Source organism: Cornus florida, unplaced genomic scaffold (genome assembly GCF_030987335.1).
Source record: "Cornus florida cultivar Cherokee Brave unplaced genomic scaffold, ASM3098733v1 CherokeeBrave_3.0.0_Hap2_Chr01, whole genome shotgun sequence".
Taxonomy (NCBI): domain Eukaryota; kingdom Viridiplantae; phylum Streptophyta; class Magnoliopsida; order Cornales; family Cornaceae; genus Cornus; species Cornus florida.
In genome coordinates this window covers 112,014,168-112,033,316 of record NW_026775571.1, presented here as the reverse complement: position 1 = coordinate 112,033,316, position 19,149 = coordinate 112,014,168, and the positions used below count along the sequence as shown (strand labels likewise).

General features: G+C 33.1%; 2 protein-coding genes across 2 annotated transcripts; one reads left to right on the top strand and one right to left on the bottom strand.

Moving 5' to 3' along the window:
* Positions 1 to 5,548: 5,548 nt before the first annotated feature.
* LOC132314170 (uncharacterized protein ycf23-like) lies at positions 5,549 to 9,202 on the top strand. Its single transcript, XM_059813066.1, has 9 exons — positions 5,549 to 5,802; positions 6,434 to 6,499; positions 7,119 to 7,193; positions 7,441 to 7,503; positions 7,636 to 7,695; positions 8,173 to 8,262; positions 8,347 to 8,454; positions 8,712 to 8,834; positions 8,924 to 9,202. Exons 1-9 carry the CDS (start codon positions 5,596 to 5,598, stop codon positions 9,053 to 9,055), a joined length of 924 nt encoding a protein of 307 aa, XP_059669049.1. The 5' UTR covers positions 5,549 to 5,595; the 3' UTR covers positions 9,056 to 9,202.
* Positions 9,203 to 9,556: 354 nt separating this feature from the next.
* Positions 9,557 to 17,481, bottom strand: LOC132314177 (high mobility group B protein 14). The gene is made up of 6 exons (XM_059813074.1): positions 17,313 to 17,481; positions 17,048 to 17,209; positions 13,208 to 13,265; positions 13,018 to 13,062; positions 9,921 to 10,001; positions 9,557 to 9,798 (listed from the first exon to the last, which is right to left on the bottom strand). The coding sequence occupies exons 1-6, from the start codon at positions 17,393 to 17,395 to the stop codon at positions 9,745 to 9,747; spliced, it is 483 nt and encodes a 160-aa protein (XP_059669057.1). The 5' UTR covers positions 17,396 to 17,481; the 3' UTR covers positions 9,557 to 9,744.
* Between the last annotated feature and the right edge of the window lie 1,668 nt (positions 17,482 to 19,149).

Here is a 19,149-nt window from a genome sequence, read left to right as displayed (position 1 = left end):
GAAAAAAAGAAAAGAAAGAGTAATGGGTGATTTTTAAGTGAAACAGAGCCCAGACCATTTAAAAAAAAAAAAAAAAAAAACCACAGAGCCCTGACCCATTCTTCTTGGCCCAAAATGCTGGGTGAGAAACCTGCTTGTGCCAAAAACAAACAATTTTGAACAATTCCATGAACAGATTGCAATGGTCGTATTGCATATATATCTTGAGAGCTGGTGATACGTTTAAATTTTATGATACATAATTTTAAACAATTTTGTATATATAAACTGTATATACATTACACACAATATTTCTAGCAAATGGAACAAAGCCATATAAAAAAGACAATATTAGACCATATATAATAGATGAGAAGAAATAGTGAAACCATGGGCTGCCACGTGTAAGAATTTAAAGGAACAATGCATTTTGTTAAAGCAATTGCAAGTCAGGTTTATAGAATAAGGTTGGAATGATGATGTAGTAGACCAAGCAAAGCCTTGTTATGGTATGGACAGTTGGAGATCGATATTGGTACTAAAGACAAGTGTGGCTTCAAACTTTTGACAAACAAAAAGAGTAACCAACATGGTCGTTTTGATGACCTTGAAAATTTTCAACCTCTTTCATATCTGGACATTAATTTGAGTCTCAGCTTTTGTCAGTTACAAGGCACCCAACTATTAGCTGCATTTCTCTTCTTATTTTTCCATTTTTATGGGATGACATTTTTGTGACCCTTTATTTTACTTAACTATGATGTCCCCTGTTTTTAATTTTTTTTAGCACCCCCTGTTTTTATCAATAAGTTAAAAGTTCAATTTTTTTTTTTTTTTTTAAAGAAAATAATAATAAAAATTTCTTATATCAACTGTCTATGTTTAACTTCACAAATCATGTTTCGTTATTTTTATTCACAAATCATGTTTAACTTTCATCTAATATGCATTTATTGAGAGGATGTTTCTAGGATACAAGACGAGATGACATTGAGCTTATATTGTTACTTATCGGATTAACCTTTTAAGACTTATACCGCTTGTAAATAGAATTTTAAACGACTTGTGATGTATCATGTCATTGAATAATTTAAAATACTTAAAACAACATAATTTAGGAAAACACATCTATTGAATCTCGGTAGATGTAGTGAATTTGAAGCAAAAATTCACATGTCAATAGTTTAACAATTCAACTTATGATAATATAAACAAATTCAACTTAGAAGATCTTTATCCTTCTCCATATACCTCTACAAACTTTAGATCGCACACTTGTCAAATTTGTGAATACATGACACAAAGCTGAAGATAAAAATTAATGGACTTCAAAGATTTGAGATGAATTTTTTTTATTTTTCTATTTTTTTGGGTTGAAAAATAAGCTCCAATGTGTAGTGAATATTTTGAAGCCGGTCCGAAAGTGTTAATATTCCAGAGATGTGTGTTGAAACTTTTCCACGGAATATGAACAATAAATATTAGCCCCTCCTCACCGAATCAAATATTCCTTGTGTAGCTCATAATCTACCGCCCTTCCACTGCACAAAGTTGCTTTCAATTGTCAATTGCAACACATTCTTGTGTTAAAAGTTTAAAATATTCTATATTTGAGAGTGAGTTATAAATGAACCGTATATATTATCTAGTATTTGTTTGATATAACAAAATAATTCCATAAAAATTTTCCATTATTTTTACAGAGGATAGTTATCTGTCAAAACCTACTGATTATAATTCAAAATTTTTGTAGATAAGTTTAAATCATTTTTGTTATTTTGATTAATTTTAGATACATTTATTTATACCTTAATTTAAATTTGGCAAAATTTGAGCACAAAGTAGAATATTCTTAGAACCCTCTATTTCCAATGATTTACGTATTTGTCACACTCAACTCATTTTGTTTGAAAAAAAGTGGAAAAATCAAAATTTTCGCATTCGCGAGTCACGCAGTACACACGTAGCCACCTTTTGACCCATGGAAAGTTCGAAAACGCGGAACGGTTTATTATTATTCGCTATCGCCAGAGCATTTCCCATATTCCGAAATTACCCATTCCTCATTTATAAAGCCGTGCGTGTTAATGAAGAAATCAAAGCAAAAGACAGGTCCACTATTGTGTATATAATAAACCAATATGCGTGTCATACATCTGCACCACCACAAAATATAGAGAGAGAGAGATAGAGAAAGATGGAGAAGAAGCCGTGGTTCAGCTTCAAGAGACTGGGGAAGAAGAGTTCGTGGACATGGAGGTTCAAGAGTTCTGGGTTTCGGTGGAAGAGGCGGACTTTTCAGATTGGGTTCATCAACGACTTTCTCTTCATGATCGTGTCTGTGTTTGAAGCCATTGTTCTGGTCTCAACACTCTGTTTCTTCTACCTATGTTGCGGTTGTAACTTCTGAGCCTTTAATCCTTTAATTGGAAGAATTGGGTCCCTGTATTGGCTGATATTCTTGAGAGAAAGAATGGGTACGTTGGAGAGAGAAACAGAGGAGGAAGATTGGGCTTGAGAAGGAGGAATGGTCAAATCTTGGGTGTGATTGAATGTTCTGAAATTTAAGTCTAATGGGCCTTTTTTTTACGAAGAGCTAGCATAAAGTTTCTCTCTCATTTTAAATATATGTATATATATATATATATATATAGAATGTAACAACAATGAGACGGGTGTTGAATGTTGTGAGTTGGAGGGAGCCGATTTAGGTTAGTTTGCATTTGGGGTAGAGTTTAATTTGTGTTTGAACCCATGTTGTAAACTTGTAATCTAGTTTTATATATAGATCGAAGCTTCTATGTCAAAGTCTAAAGTTCTGTCCCTCTAGTTTGTTTTTTAAGCCTACATTTCACAATGATTCAGTCTTTATAACAAATTCTGATGCAAAAAACAGGGTATTGAAAGAAAACAGGGTATTACCAAAGGAAGAACCATGGTCGTTGAGATTTGAATCATTTTTCAAAACTTTAAAGAAAAATATAGAAAACGGGTTAAAATCAAAAGGGATAATTCTATTAGAAAAAAAAAATGGAGATTTGGAAGTAAAAAGAGAAAAGAATGGAGTCAAAATTAAAATTTTTATATTAATGAAATTTTTTCAAAACCTGACGTAGACATAAAAATTTAATATACATTATATATTTATTTTCAAAATACCCTTCTATTGTTATTATGAAATTCTATTCATATATAGAGAGAGAAACCCATGTATGGCAACCCTTTTTCCCAAACGAACAACCAACAAATATGAGAAATTTATCCAAAACTTCTGGTCATTTGTACTTTTCTAATGATTAAATGAATTTGCTATTTTTTTTTTTTTTAAATGGGTTTGTTAGTTAGGTGGGTGAAAGAAATAGATAACCAATGAAAAAGAAAGAATTATTTTTGCCATTATAGATGAACACATTCAGAAGCGGCTGTTGCTCTGGAACAATTGAGACTTACGGGCATTTGGTCACCATTAAAAGTTATTCCACTACATGTTAAAAGTTATTCCACTACATGGAGAGAGGACCTTTCATCCATAGAAAAGAAAAAAGCTTGAGGCATTCAAGTACAGGCGATGTAGAGGCAGAGATCCATAACAGTAATAGAAGGATATTTTGGAAATAAAAAAATGATATACATTAAATTTCTATGTCCACCTCAGACTTTGAGAAAATTTCATTAATTTGAAAAACTTAATTTTAACTCTATTCTTTTGTCTTTTGACCCACAAAATTTCATTTTTATGAAATTATCCCAAATCAAATTTTGTTTAATAGGCATTTTTCTGAAAAATTAGTTAAGGAGAAAGAAAAAAGAAGAAAAATAAATGACTAAATTGATAGAACAGAGTAGTTATTGTACAAATTTTGTGAATTATCACTACTAAATTTTATAAATAAGACTGCGTGAATTAGTGAATTAGTGGTATTCCTAGCATTCCACTAAAATAAGAAAGGCAGTTTTAATAACCATTTTAAGAGAAAATCTAAACCAATTAAAAAGACCCATAATGTACCAATTGCTTTTTGTGTGTGTGTGTGTGTGTAAAAAGGTAATTTCCATTCTCTTATTGATTAAGAATTTAAGATAAAGGTTTGATTTTTGATGTGCCAACTACAAATTCAATCGGGGTATGCAATTTCACTATGAGTGGTATTTCTAGCATTCCACTAAAATAATAAAGGCAGTTTTTATAATCATTTTAAGAGAAAATCTAAACCAATTAAAAAGACCCATAATGTACCAATTGCTTTTTGTGTGTGTGTGTAGAAGGGTAATTTCCATTCTCTTACTTATTGATTAAGATAAAGGTTTGCTTTTCGATGCGCCAACTACTAATTCAATCGGGGTGTGCAATTTCACTATGAGTTGATTTGTTTGAACGTAGCTATCTGTGTGACGAGTACTTTTCCGTCTTTTCATTAAGAAGCCGCGAAACCAACTACTCCAATAAAAATCTGATTTACATTTAAAAAGTAAATAAATACCGCATCAAAATGTTTTGTGGAAGCTTTGGACTTTGTGGTTGCGAGATGGGGACGTGGATCCTCTTCTTTGTCTCATTTCATTACTGTCATTCTGGTACACTAAAAATATAATACTCAATACAACAGTAATGTAATGTTTATATAACATATTAAATAAAAATTTGAACACATTTAAAATTGTTACATTCTCAATTTAAATACACGTGACAAAAAATAAATATATAAATTATACACAAAAAAGATCTTGATTTAGAATGTGTTCAGAAATAAGTCCTTAACTCCAATACAAATGATGAAGTGATTAATGCAATTGGATTGAAACTTTTTTTTGTCAAGAAATTTGATTGTCCCTTTGCTGAATTATAAATTGCAGTAGAACGGAACTTATCATCCTCCTTCTTCGAACAAACCCACACAAACCCCTTATTTTCCTTCTCCTCAACAAGCTGTATAAGCCACTTACCGCCGCCACTGCCACCACCACAACCACCTCCACCCAACCCGCAGTAAGCTGATACTCTCAAATTTGATGATTTATCCCGCCATGGCTGTGCATAGGCTTGGATGTGCTTATGGTTGGTTGAACTGTAATGGATTTATTGGGCCGGGCTGATGTTTTTTATTGGAAGGTTTCATTTGTTTGGGCCACAATTGTGGACTAGCCTTTTTATGTTTTGTTTTCTCTTGCCCCATGTTTTCCTTTAATTACCGAAAATAAAAAATAGAATGTTTTTCATATGTAGTTTTTTTTTTTTTTGGAAATTATGTTTTTCATATGTAGTTGAAAAAGAATAATATATATGCCTTTATATCAGTAAAAAGAGCAATTTTCAAATGTGATGTAATAATAGAGATGTTACACATCCTTCAGTTTTTAACAGTAGATATTTTTTTGGAGTGTGTGATTTTTTCTGCTTATGTTCTTTAACTAAAACAATAATAATAACAATAGAAATAAGTGTTTTTATATTTTAAATTTCACCATAGGCAGGAAATTTTCCAACAAATATCTTGTGAATTCTGAAATAGTTTAAAGCTGCCAACTTCTCTTATCCCTTCCCAAAACCCCTCTCTCTCTCTCTCTCTCTCTCGCTCTCTCTCTCTCTCTCTCTCACACACACACACACACACACAGATGAGCGCCTCAATCTACCTACCTATTTCACCCACTTCTCACTCTCTTTTGAAGCCCAATCACAATCTTCTTCTACTTGGCGACTCATTCCTTCCAAAACGCATTCCTTGTGGTAAAAGAAGATTTTCTGTGACTACAACAAAAGCTTTGCTCTCAACTACCAAAGAATCAGTCTTACTAGATTTTCATGAAAGAAGAGCTCTCAAGGTAATATCCAATTAGCTTTCTCTTTCCCGCCCACTTGCTGTTATCTTATTACCATCCATCTCTTGCAATTTTCTTTTAAAGATTCTGTTTGGTACCCGAGAAATATGAAAATAAATTGATGGTAATGAAATTTGAATCGAACCCATCTTCCTTAAAACCTTGCTGAATTTGAAGTTTTTTTTCTCTCATTTTTTATATTATGCGAGTCCATTGGCTTTAAAAGTAGACAACTTAGATCTTTACTCTGCTTTCTACATGTTCACTGTAATTTTACAACTTTATTTTTAGTTGAACAATGGATATGTTATTTTAAAGTTCACAAAAATCTGTCTTATGCTATGTTTGGGAGCACCAAATTGCGACCTTGGAATTGAAATTTAAGAAAATTTAGTTTAAAGGTTGAACTATGTTTGGCGGCATGGAATTAAAGTCTTGAAATTGGAGAATTTTTTGGTTCAATTTTTTGAGTTGCTTTTCTCCAATTTCAAAACTCCAATTCCATGCCTGCCAAACATACCTAAATTTCTTCCGATTCCGATTCAATTCCAATTCTAATTCCAAGACACCAATTCAGCTCTCTTTCTTTTTCCAATATTGTGGGACTGGGTCCTAAGAAATTGTTTCTCTACAGATTATTACAGGCCTGCAGAATTTTAATAAAGACAACGTTGCTTCTGTGGTAACTGCTGCAGATAAGGTTGGTTTTTATCTAAAGTCGTTGTTTTTTCCTCTGTTATTTAAGGAAATACTGGATTATAAAGCTAAGACACTGTTATTGTTGGGCCAAATGATTTATAAGATTGTGGGTTGATAAAATATGTGAAAAAAATAATGTTTTTGTTTAGGTCTGGTCACTATAATTTTACATTAATCTTTTTTTCCCTCCTCCTTAAATACCTCTTTTATACCTTTCTAATTTTAGACTCGACTGCTTAAAATTAAATAGGCCAGTTAATTCCATTAGTTGAAATTGCCCATCCCACCTTCAAGAAAAGTTTCAGTTTGTTCAACTAAATCAAAGGAGTGCTTGTTCTAGCTCAAGAGATAGGATCCTTTTTATATTACAGTACGAGCTCTTTTTTTTTTTTCTTAGTTTTAGGAGTTAACGGAGATTAGGGGGAAGGGAATTCAAACCTACGAGTTAATACGAATTTTTTTTTTTTTTTTGGTTCCCAGCAATGCTCAGTAGTGCTTATGATTCTTAATTTCTTCATTACCAGATTGCAAGTTGTCTGTCATATAATACTTTGTAGATTGCTCTGACAAAAACAACAATGCCTTCCATCTCTAATGTTCTATTTTACCATAATAACAAGGGTGGAGCAACTCATGTGGATATAGCTTGTGATCCAGAGTTAGTGAAGCTTGCTACTGGCTTGACTTCTCTTCCGGTAAATTCTCGCTCTCTTCAGAACTAAATTTTGATCATTATCTCTACAATCATATATTCGAATACAAATCTCTCATAGCTACGTTAATTGTCGTATGCATCTTCATATTAAGTTGTCATATCAGATGATTATTACTTCTGAAATGCTCTTTTAATGATTATATTATTAACGTTAGTTTTTCAGGAAATTTATTATGAAAGATGCTTAATTGCTTATAAACTTCAATAAATTGTGTGCTCTCCTGCAGGTTTGTGTTTCTTCCGTGAATCCAGCAGCATTTCCAGCTGCCGTTGAAGCAGGAGCGCTGATGGTTAGACCACCAACCTGTTGTATAATTGTTTTACATTGTCGGTCGGTCTTTAAGCTTGAAAATGTGAGATCCAATGTCTACACAAATCACAGTGAACTACTGTCACTTAAAACCTAGTGGTTGTTGATGCAGGTAGAGATTGGAAATTATGATTCCTTTTATGAGATGGGCGTGCTTTTCTCTCCCGAGCAGGTATGAAGAAATGAATTGTAATTCGAACACATATCTTGTTAGTTAATATTACTTGGTTTCCCATATCAGACTAGATGTAATTCAACTAACTAGGGTCGTTCCCCACCCCCAAACACCATATAGTAACGTACGTGTGTGTGTGTGTGTGTGTGTGTTTCACTATTAAAACAAACAGTTCAAAAAAATGAGTAGGATGTGTTTAGTTTTCATATGAAAAAACATTAAAATGGCCAAATTGAAATAAATGGATACATTTGGGAAGAACATCGTTCAAAATGGCCAGAAGAGAATTTAGTGAGATTTGGCCACAATTAGAAATTTCTGATCTCCTTTGCAATTTCGCTCAAGTTCAAGAGACTCTGCTAAGGAATTTGAGAAGTTCTTATTGACTATTCCAAGAAACACTGATTAAAGCCATTGCCATTTGATGACACTTTTCACTGTTTCGTTTCCATGCATTTGTTTATTTATATGCAGATACTAAATCTCACGAAGGAGACTCGCCGGATTCTTCCATCTGTGCCACTATCAGTCACTGTGCCTCACACACTAAGCCTCCTCGATCAGGTTACAAGCATCAGTTTTTCCGAGGAGATTAACCCGAATTGGCACCGTTCATTTTATTTAAACTATTTTGGTGACTAACAACAGGTTAAGCTAGCAGAGCAGTTGGAACAGGAAGGTGTTGACATTATACAAACTGAAGGAGGGAAATGCTCTAATCCTGCAAAGGCTGGTGTTCTTGGTTTGATTGAGAAGGTAAGATGAATGTATAAACATATATATACAGGTACACATATAACATCCCGGGATATAGAAGCCACAACATCCCTGGATATATTGTCTGCTTTGCACATTGAAAACCGTGAGCACAGAGAGTGTGCAAAGCAGACAATATCTACACAGGCCAGGGTGGGTTGTGACAATGCCAGCTCATACTAGTCTAGGGATAGAACGTGAGCATGTGACTGTCATCCATTTTGACTTATAAGCTCTCTCTTTGGTGTTAATCTCAGGCAACTCCAACGCTAGCAGCAGCATATGCTATTTCACGGGCTGTTAAGATCCCTGTCATGTGTTCATCTGGACTAAGTGCAGTTACAGCACCAATGGCTATTGCAGCAGGAGCTGCTGGCGTGGTACGTATAACTGCAAATGAAGAATAGTTTCTTCTATCTTTAAAGAATAGTGAATTAAACTAATAATGTTGGCGTTATCTTTGACACAGGGCGTGGGCTCTGCTATTAACAAGCTTAATGATGTGGTTGCGATGATTGCAGAGGTCAGAAGTATTGCTAATTCATTAGACATCTCAACCGTGAGACAAAATGTAACTAAGGAGAAGACTTTGAGAATCTAATTCATACAATTTTATGTTCTTAGTGTTCTCAAATATATGACTTAAAAGCGTAGGATTCTGTTCGGATAGATATATAAATGGACTTTTGGATCACTTTGAGCATGGAGCAACTTAATAAGGACTCGTTTCAATTTTTCTTCAGCTTCATCAACTGTCCTTGAGCTAATGAGCAGATAGTCTTCCGTGAACACGGATTTTACCTTCAGGACCTACTTCAAACTGACTGCTTAGGGTTGCCATATCTTTGAATAAACCAACAGAAGCAAAAGCAGACCTCTAACATCCTATAGCAAGTAAAGCTCAAGAATATGATGCAGACATTTTCTCAGGAGAATACCATAAAACTTTAATGAGCGTGCTCTACCTCATGCCCTCAGTTATCTGATCTATCCAGATACTGATTACTGACATACACGCTCTTGACCCAACAATTGAGGATGCGAGCCTCTTTCTCCAAGAACATGTTTTCATCATACAGGTTGCTTGGTTACAATATTTCACTTAATAAGAAAAAGCATAGACCACTATATTCACATTTTCTTATCACATCGAATGCAATTTTCAACAGTAATGTACACAAAAATTATACAGATCTGGAGTTTCAGTGGTTAATGCTAACCTACACCCATAAAATAATATATCTGGTTGTCAAGTGCCTGCTATTCCTGCTTAAACATTTTTTCCCAAAACTAATAGTCCTCATCAAAGTCTGATTCCCCTGCTTCTTGATCCTCTCCGCTTTCCTGCAAAAAATCCTTCATTAATTATACTATATAATTGTTGCTTAAAGAAATTATTAAATTAACCATGCAACATATGGGTAATTGAGAAACTTTAAAAAATAAAAAAATAAAAACAAGCTTACCTTTCTTTTGATATAGTCCGCCACGGCTCTATCAAACTCTGCTCGTTTTTCTGTTGCTATATCATAGTAATGAACCTTTTCCTATTACAGGCAGATTAAGAGGTAGGTGGCTACGTCAATCACTTGCCAATTGTTCAAGTGTCCAAAGAACAGAGTTTTTTAAAAGCATATGCAGAAATTAATACTGTCCACTGGCCATCAAATGAATGCACATATCAACGGATATTATTTCAGGGTTTGGCATCTAAGTGTGGGGAGTTCTTCCCTTCTAATTTGAACAGCTATTTATTCATATAATTCCCAATCGAAGACAATTTTACCATAAAATTTAGTCACCTGGAATAAGTAGTGTCATAGAAAATTAAGGCAAGCACTTCCAAACTCAAACAACCTACTTCATAACGGTTATATAAACTAAAATAATTATGTTGATCACCATGCTTAACCTGTTCCAGAACCACGTATACCAAACCCCCAACAATTTTTTATTTTTTTTTCTCTCTCCCCCTCTCTTTTTATTGGAAATGCTATGCAGTAAATTTTCTGAGAGAAATTTTATTTTCTTCTTCCTCCTTTTTCTGTTTTCTCTTCTCATGTTTAAAATTTCTTTTATTGATAAGGCAATGCGGTCAATTTTCTATATCCAGAGGGGAGAGAGAGAGAGAAGTTAATTTTCTCCCCTTGAACTAATTGTTTTGAACCAAAATTGTTGTCTCCCTCATAATTCAAAATTCACCTAAATTCTTTGACTTATTGAACCTTCACCTGAGATTCGCAAAGAAAAGAACACGCAGGTCATTGATTGGTTTTGGAAGACTTCCATCTTTGCAAGCCTAAACCTAAGACCCTGGGCACCACAACAATCAAGATATCATTGCACTCCGAGTAAAACCATTATGACGGTTTTATGTGGAACAATATGTATTCATAATTTTTATTATTTAAATGTGGGAAAATTTTAAGTTCCTATAGTGCTACTTCATTGACTTACTTTTGCACATTACTGAAACTGGATATTTTCACATTGCTGTTGCAACTTGCAAGTTACAATCATGCTACTGTGGCAGTAAAATAGTTGGTTTAATCAGGTCTTTGTGGTTTCCTTAGTTTAAGTTAAACATTGTGCTTGGAATGGTAGAAAGGAATAGAAGTGAACATCAAAGAAGAATAGAAGGGAGGAGATGGAAGGAGAAAATAATTATTTTCTTTTATCTGGTTGAGAAGAGGAATTGAAGGGAAAGTAAAAGAAGAGGAAAGGGAGGGAAGCAAGGGAAAGAGAAAACATAATGATTTTTAATTTTTTTTCCTCTCATGTTTAGTAGCATTACAGAAGAGAATAAAATTAACTAGAGGCAAAAACAATAAGAAGGAAGAGAGAGACACAGAGAGAAAGGGAAACTTATTTGCCTCCATTTGGTTGAGGAAAGAACTGGAGGAATTTTAAAACATTCCTCTTCTTTTCTCTTATCTTCTTCTCATCTCTCATTCCAAACACAACTAAAATTGGTAGTACTTCGATCCAAGGGCTAGGATTGACTATTATCCGTGTTCTAAATCTTTAAAAGGGAATGTACTTTATTTGGTATGATCTAAAAAGCAACGAACACAGCTATTAGAGTTCTGCTTCAACTTCGAAATGGCAGCTCTAAGCTTTGTTTGAGCAACTGTGATTGCCTTTGGTGTCTTTACTTCTCTCCTTTCTATGTATTCTTCCTATCATCTTTTTTCCTATTCATTAAAGAGCTGGAGCAAGAAACTTTGTGCAGTATTAAACCAAAGAATTCATGGTTTGCTGTCTAATATACATTTCTTTTATTTTTTATTTATCAAGGGAAAATAGGTCAAAGATAAGAAGAAACAGACGAAAACGATCAGAAGCCAGACACCCTACTCAAATCAAAGAGCTAACATGAGAAATCAGTATCGACTTATGAGAAGCTAGAACTAAAACCAGTGAGCCTTAGTCCCAACCAATTGGTATTGGTTTAATAATAAAACCATCAATCTTTATACGTTTGCGAATGTATATTATAATAAAACCATCATTCTAGCACTTAGCTTGACGGTCATAAATTTATAATCCTTGATTTGATGCCAGTTTCACCAAAACAAGTTGGCTGCAGGACAGGACCCCTGCGAGCCTCGAGTAATGCCAGTTGACAAGGAAACCTTTTTTTATTATTATTTTCTTCTCTCTACCAGTCTCTAAGACCTAAAGCCACTAGGACAAAGGTAGAATAGTGACATGTAAGGAAACCTACTATTAGTATCAGTTCAAATTCATGAAAACCAATGAGTTTTCCCTTGGACTAGTAAAGTTAATTTTTCAATAAGTTTGGAAGCCTAGAATAAAAGCTTCAGGGTATTGCTAAATAATTTGTAAATAGCACACCTATTTTTCACGAAATTTTTTTTTTTTTTTTAAAGAACTGGATTTATAGATGTTCGGACTCACCCGACCACCTCTGCCACTAATGGGACCATTGTTAGCAACACTACCGAATCCAATAACCATCACCATCACATGAAATGCAACTTCACCAACCACTCAAAACTATAAGATGAACATAAAACTACCAAGTAATAGAAGATATTTATTTATTTTATTTTTTCTTTTTCAGCACACTTCCGTTATTTTCAAAATTCTAAAGACAAAGGCTTCAGTTCACAACTTCACATTGATGGCATATGATGGTTCCATTTTATAAATGATAGATCATCCAAGGGGATATCAACCTGTGATATATGGATGGATGACAAATTATATGCACGGTGAATTTTAGGGATAGAAAAAGGGTAGTAATATTAGCACTCCAAAAAGCTTCTGGCATCCCACTTTCTTTGATGTTGAGATTTAAGAAGTGGAGTGCCAGAGGCATTTTCTGGAGTCTCAATATCACATTCCTAGACAAAACAAACACTATAAGATTTATGGGACCCATAGCCAAGAAATCTTTGCTCAGTTCAAGCCAATCAAACTAGAAATTGTACTAAGGAAACCAAAAGGAGGACATATCATTCACACACACCAAATGTAAAACTAAGTGATGACTAAAAGGCATTGCACAAAATAGTGATTTTCAGTTGAAGAGCAAACCTCATATGTCATTGTTTTCCATTTCTCTCCACAAGCCTTGCCAACCTAGAGCATGAAATGTATAGAAAATTTTGAAGACCACGAAAAAGAGGCAAAAGAAAAGAAAAGAAAATAAAATATTAAATAAAGATTTAAGAAATGAAAAAAAGAAAAGAAAAAAAGAACTAATATGAAGAGTTCCACCACATACATCACGCATCGACTTGACATCTGGATTCTGTTCTTGGAAACCCTTGCGAAAATCCTCCCTAGAAAATCACAAATAATATTCAGTTAAAACCCCCAAAAAAAACACACACCAAAAAAAAAAAAATTTTAAATAATAAAAAAAAACCATGGTTACATAAATATGTCTATCAGAGATGCACACAATGCATAAAAGTAGGATCCAGATAAAGCTTAAAGAATTAACTTTACATATTGACAAGGGAAAACTTGAGAAACTAAATGCATACAGATATAGTTTATATATACAGTAGCATCATCACAGCCATCACTGCTACAAAGATTACTGGTATAGCAAATGAAAAGAGATGGCAACTAGAAAGCTCTGAACCAAAATGATGCTTATGCTTCTGTCAACACTGCAGGATTGTCTTAAAGAATCTCTACATTTTATTAGTCTGTTCCTAATAACTAATTAAGAATACCAACAATTGCATAAAGTAATACCATAAAATGGACCCATATCAGCATAGATGCTGTAGTTGTGGAACGTAGCATTAACTTCAAGTGCAAATAGAAACTAAATGCTCCAATAGTTGGGAGCAATGTGTTGCAAAGTTAACTTGAATAGGACATATCAATCAATGAACAACATTTCTTTTACGTAATAATTCAGGTAGAAATAGCTATATCTAATGTTATTGCATACTTCTTTTTTAACTTTATCTCGCATCCTTTTAAAAGTTGTATGGGAAGATATCATTGTTCTACAAGTACAATGAACTTGGCAATGTGAGAACAAAGAACTTGGCAATGTGATTCATTATTTTTTTTTTTTTTCAAAAAAAAAGATTGTGATTGAATCAATTGATAATTTTTATGGCAAAGGAAGGCAGCAGAATTCGCAACCCTGGAATTACCTTCTACAATTTGCAAGTGATCCAATTATTCTTATTTCTTCCAAAGAGGATATCTAATGCAGGTTTAAGGCATTAGGTTACTGGACTATTTCATAGGAAATTTATTTGAAATGCTTTCCTAACCCACATTACAACTAGATATACAGGCATGAGAAATGAATATCTGTGTTGGTTATTTTATTACTAATACACAAAATAATACATAGAAAAGAGGAGACTCTCCTCACAAAAGGCCCCCAAAACAGGTTGCCAAGAACAAAGGCAACCAGCAAACTAGACAATTAAAAAATTACATGAAAATCATCTAAATTTAATCCCCAAAACTGAAGACACTCAATACAAATATCTCAAGCAATATCAGCTACTTCTCTCCTCCTGTCTTCTTGCAATCTCTATAATCTGTTTTAGGTTAACTATGCCATTTATTGTGGTCTACACTTCTTAGATCATTTAAAACCTATCCAAGGATTTAAAATCATGTTAGTCAAGGCAAGCATATTTCTCCCCTGACTCCCTGACATGGGACTATAATACCTCATTCAGTGCATGACCAAAGAACATATTTTCAAGCAACCAAATCAACACCACAATCACATTAAGTTACCTACATGAGCAAGGGCAACCTCACCTGACACACTAATAACTAATATCACTTAGGTACACACACTAAGTTCGTAAGTAAGAAAAATAAGTTACTATCCACGAAATTTAAAAATATATATATATATATTGAACGCAAGAAAGGAAGAAAAAAAAGTGTTATTAATGTTATGAAGTTCGGGAATCATTTTTAGAAGGATATTTCCAATATTAATCTATTTATGCTCAAACCAAAAGGGTCAAGAAAGCACAAAAAGAAAAACCCTAAATATTTATTAATGATTATTTATTTTGGCTTAGATATTCCTTTGCTTTAGGCTCCAAAATTCCACTTTCTCAATGAACATTACTGTCTTCTTCAAAATGAACGGATAACTACTGTTGTTTATAATGATAAAATTGAAAATAAACCCAACAAAAAATAATCATCCTCAACAATCAAAATATCATCTAGAAGTAATTGAGACAAAACTATCAAGAGACTTTTTGACAATCCAGTAGTATGTAGCATGAACATGGAATGCTTATATTATTAGCGTCATTGTCTAGAACAAGAGTGCCTCATGGACTGAACATCTTTTTATAAGCCTAGCTACAGTACAGAATTGTTTGGTGAAGCTGAACATTGAGCTCTGAAAATTTACTTTTAAACTAAGAGCACTGAAGATTTTATTTTAAGGTAATAATATTTCAGAAATAATTTTGTCAAATCAAATTTAATTCAGAAAGTACAATTCACTAAGTTTGTTCGGTGATCTATATGACTAAATACATGCCCTCTCTCACTGAAAAATATTTTTTAAGTTGTCACCACTTGTGCAATATCACCACTTGTGCAATATCAAACAAAATTACTGCAAAAGCTCCAGAAAGTGTTCCAGTTTTAGTTCCTAATAGGAGGTTATCAAACTGCCACTTTAATTTCAATGGCAAACCCACCTGCCTCAATCATTATCTTTCTCCAAAACACTGCAGTGAAAGTACTTCTATAAGCATTAGCAAGTCAATGGAAAAATCTAGTATTTCAAACCTTATCCTTTCAGCGCACACATAGCTCATAAGGCGCTTGGTTATTGCTGACAACAAAATTCTTCTACAACAACCACCACCAAGCCTTTTCCCAATTACTTGGGGTTGGCTACATGAATCCTATGCGATGACACCAAATTCTTCTAATTCGATAAATTTTACAAGCTTGTTTTAGCATCAATACCTCAGTGCCATTGTCCAAATCATCCTCCAACATATAAGGCAAACCTTCCTTCTCATCATGACACCTTGAATCTTCCAATACTTCAGCTTCAGGATCCTTCAACTTGCAAAAGACCATATTTAATCTATGTATACATAACTTGCCGAAACATAGTTCGCACCGACTCAACAAAACCTTCCTTCTTAAGCGACGTGTTTTTTTTTTTTTTTAAGCGAAGGGAATGTTTCCCTTTGTCATTCATTCCCTCGAGCATTGCCAAGAATTTCATTGATGATACAGCTCCACATGGAGTCGTGTGTGGGGAGTTTCTGTGGTGGGGAATGTATCAAGTTGATTCCAGAAAATCAGAAATAAAGATTTTGGAAATATTGTGAGAGCACACACTCACAAACAGACATAGTATCATAAACTAACCAAACATCAATTTGTTTAATAGTTAGGCCAATTGGTCAAACTACTATAACAAGTTCTAAGAAACACATGTTATATAGTTCCATTCATATGAAGCTAATTTCTATAAATATAAACTATGGAAGATATCATCAAGATGAGAGTGGTGGCCTGGTGGATTATGAGCAGCATAAAATATCCAATTTATGCAGGTTTTATGTTTTTTAGAAGCCTAGTATTGGTGTTTTGGAATGCAAAGTTCACTGGAATTACCAATTTCTCAAGTTCGAATTAAACCGGTCTTGTATAAAGCTGTATCAACTAACGAATCGAACTAGCTCACCAGCAAATGTTTGTCTAACAGGCATGACCTAGCCATATATAATGCAGTTTCTTAGCGGGTGTTGAAAATCCCTCCAAAACTTAACGATTTTATTGAACTAAAAGGGAACATCACCAGAATCATCAACCACTTATAGATTCCATTTGTGCATTTAAATTCCATCAAAACACAACAACAAACCCTTTTCAATGATGCATTTGAAACACATAAATCATTGATAATTTAGTTCATGCATATAATTATAAAAACTAAAAAGCCATTAAAACAATATATAGCAATAAAACACACATACAAAAAAAAATAATAATAAAAAAAAAAAAAAAAAAAACAACAACAACAACAAAACAGCAACAACGAAAACAAATTGAGAATTAGAGAAGTGTGTGAAAGTAGACATACAGGAAGTAGAAGAAAGCAGTAGGGGGTTTCTTGGGTTTAGTGGCTTCAATTTTCATAGCCTTCTTCTTCAGCGTCGTTATGGGCTTTGCTGATCTGAGTCTGCTTCGATTCGTCACTGCTTTCTTCATCTTCTCCGTTGATGTTATCTTGAACACCATTTTCCTACAATAATTTGTAAAATCATCTCTTTCGGGAAAAAGAAGAAGGGCATAAAAGAAGCAGCCAAAAAGCACATTAAAAGCTGAGAAGTCAAAGTTCTTTTTACCCGTCGGCGATTCTTGCGGGTTTACTAGCAGAAGCAGACGCTGAAGTAGATTTCTGAGACTTCTTCGTAGCTTTTTTTGCCATTAGTTTGCGCCTTTGGGTTGAGATTTTGTGCTGTGTCGGCCTTATTTCCGAGTCTTTGGGTTGAAATTGTGGAGTCGATTTGACATCTAGAACCTCTGTTATATTATATATATATATATATATATATATATATATATATATATATAATTATATCCTTCTATATATTTCTCCTACATTTACAGTAACAAATTCGAGTTGAATTTTTCTTAACGATAAACAAATCATCCTGTAAAAGAATACTCCTCTGTTAAAGAATACAAAATTTTAATTATTTAAAATAAATCTAAAGTTCTTTTAAAAAATCCATAAACCAGTCTTGCACATCACTATATTTTTATTTTTATTTTAAGGAAATAAATGACAATAATTATCGCCCAAAATACATCTTGCAATAAGCTTTTGCACAGGCAATTTATGCCATTTTCTTCATCAAAAATCAAGTGCAATACAACTATACAAAAATTGGAGTGTCAATTTCTATTATTAATATAGGAGTATTTGAAAATAATTAATGAATTTTATTAAAAAAAAATGATTTTTCGCTCCACTTCTGTGCTCTTATACAGTTATACTTCACTTAAAAAATATGATTGTTTTAAAATAATTCTCATTTCACAATCATCTCACTAAATAGTTTTATATTACTGTTGAATAATAATTTTGTAAAAAACAAAATCTCAAAAAAAATAAAATAAATAAGTGGAATTCAAGTATTTAGTATCTCTTGGCATTTTAGTTATACCATGTTATCATTTTTCTTTTCCCTTATGTATATTATTCTCTTATGGGTAAATGCTCGATAATGGGATTCAAATATAAGAATCTCATGCCAGTAGATATTATTAGTTCAGATAGTATGATTCTCCTTTATATAAGCACACGGTCAATATAGTGAGTGTATATTTGCTTGAATTTTTTTAATGGGTTAAAGCCCTCACTTGTTTTGAAAAATGTATAACTCCTTCGATTATCAAAGTATCAAACAATCCCTTAAACTAGCAAAAATTATCACGTTGCTCCATTTTCGTGACAAAACGGTTAAGTTGTTGCGAAATGACAATAATGCCTTTGATAATATATTAATATTTTACTAAACTAAAATTATAGTGAAAGAAGGGCAATTTTGTCATTACGAATTAGAAAATTATTTTGGTCAGCAAAATGATGTAACTGTTGCACTTATTTTCACTTGATACTATCCCGTTAGTTTTAAACTAAAAACTAACAGGGAGGGAGTGATATGATAGACTTTTTAAAATACTGAGATAATATGATAATTTCTTTAGTTGAAAAAGTTAGTTAATAATTTTTGGAAATAAGAGGGTTTTTGTTTTTATTTTTAAAAAACATTCAATTGTAATAATTTAAACTTAAATTGAAACATGCGACCACTTATTGCATAAAATCTAACCCCCCATTTCTATTAAAATTCAATTTCAAAGAAGCCAGTATCTTATGGAATTCCATCTATGAAGCACGGACACGGATATTGGACACGGGTATGACACGACACGGATACGGCGACACGGCAAATTTCAAAAAAATAAGACATGGATACGGCGATGATATGCCTATAAAATTTTATATATATATATATATATAATTATATATTCAAAATATAATTACTAGTATCTTGTATAGATAAATAAAACAATAACAAAGAACATAATCAATTTCAATAATTTCATCTCTGTTATAAGAAAAATATAAACAAGACAAAACAGAAAATAAATGAAAAATAAAGTTGATCCAAA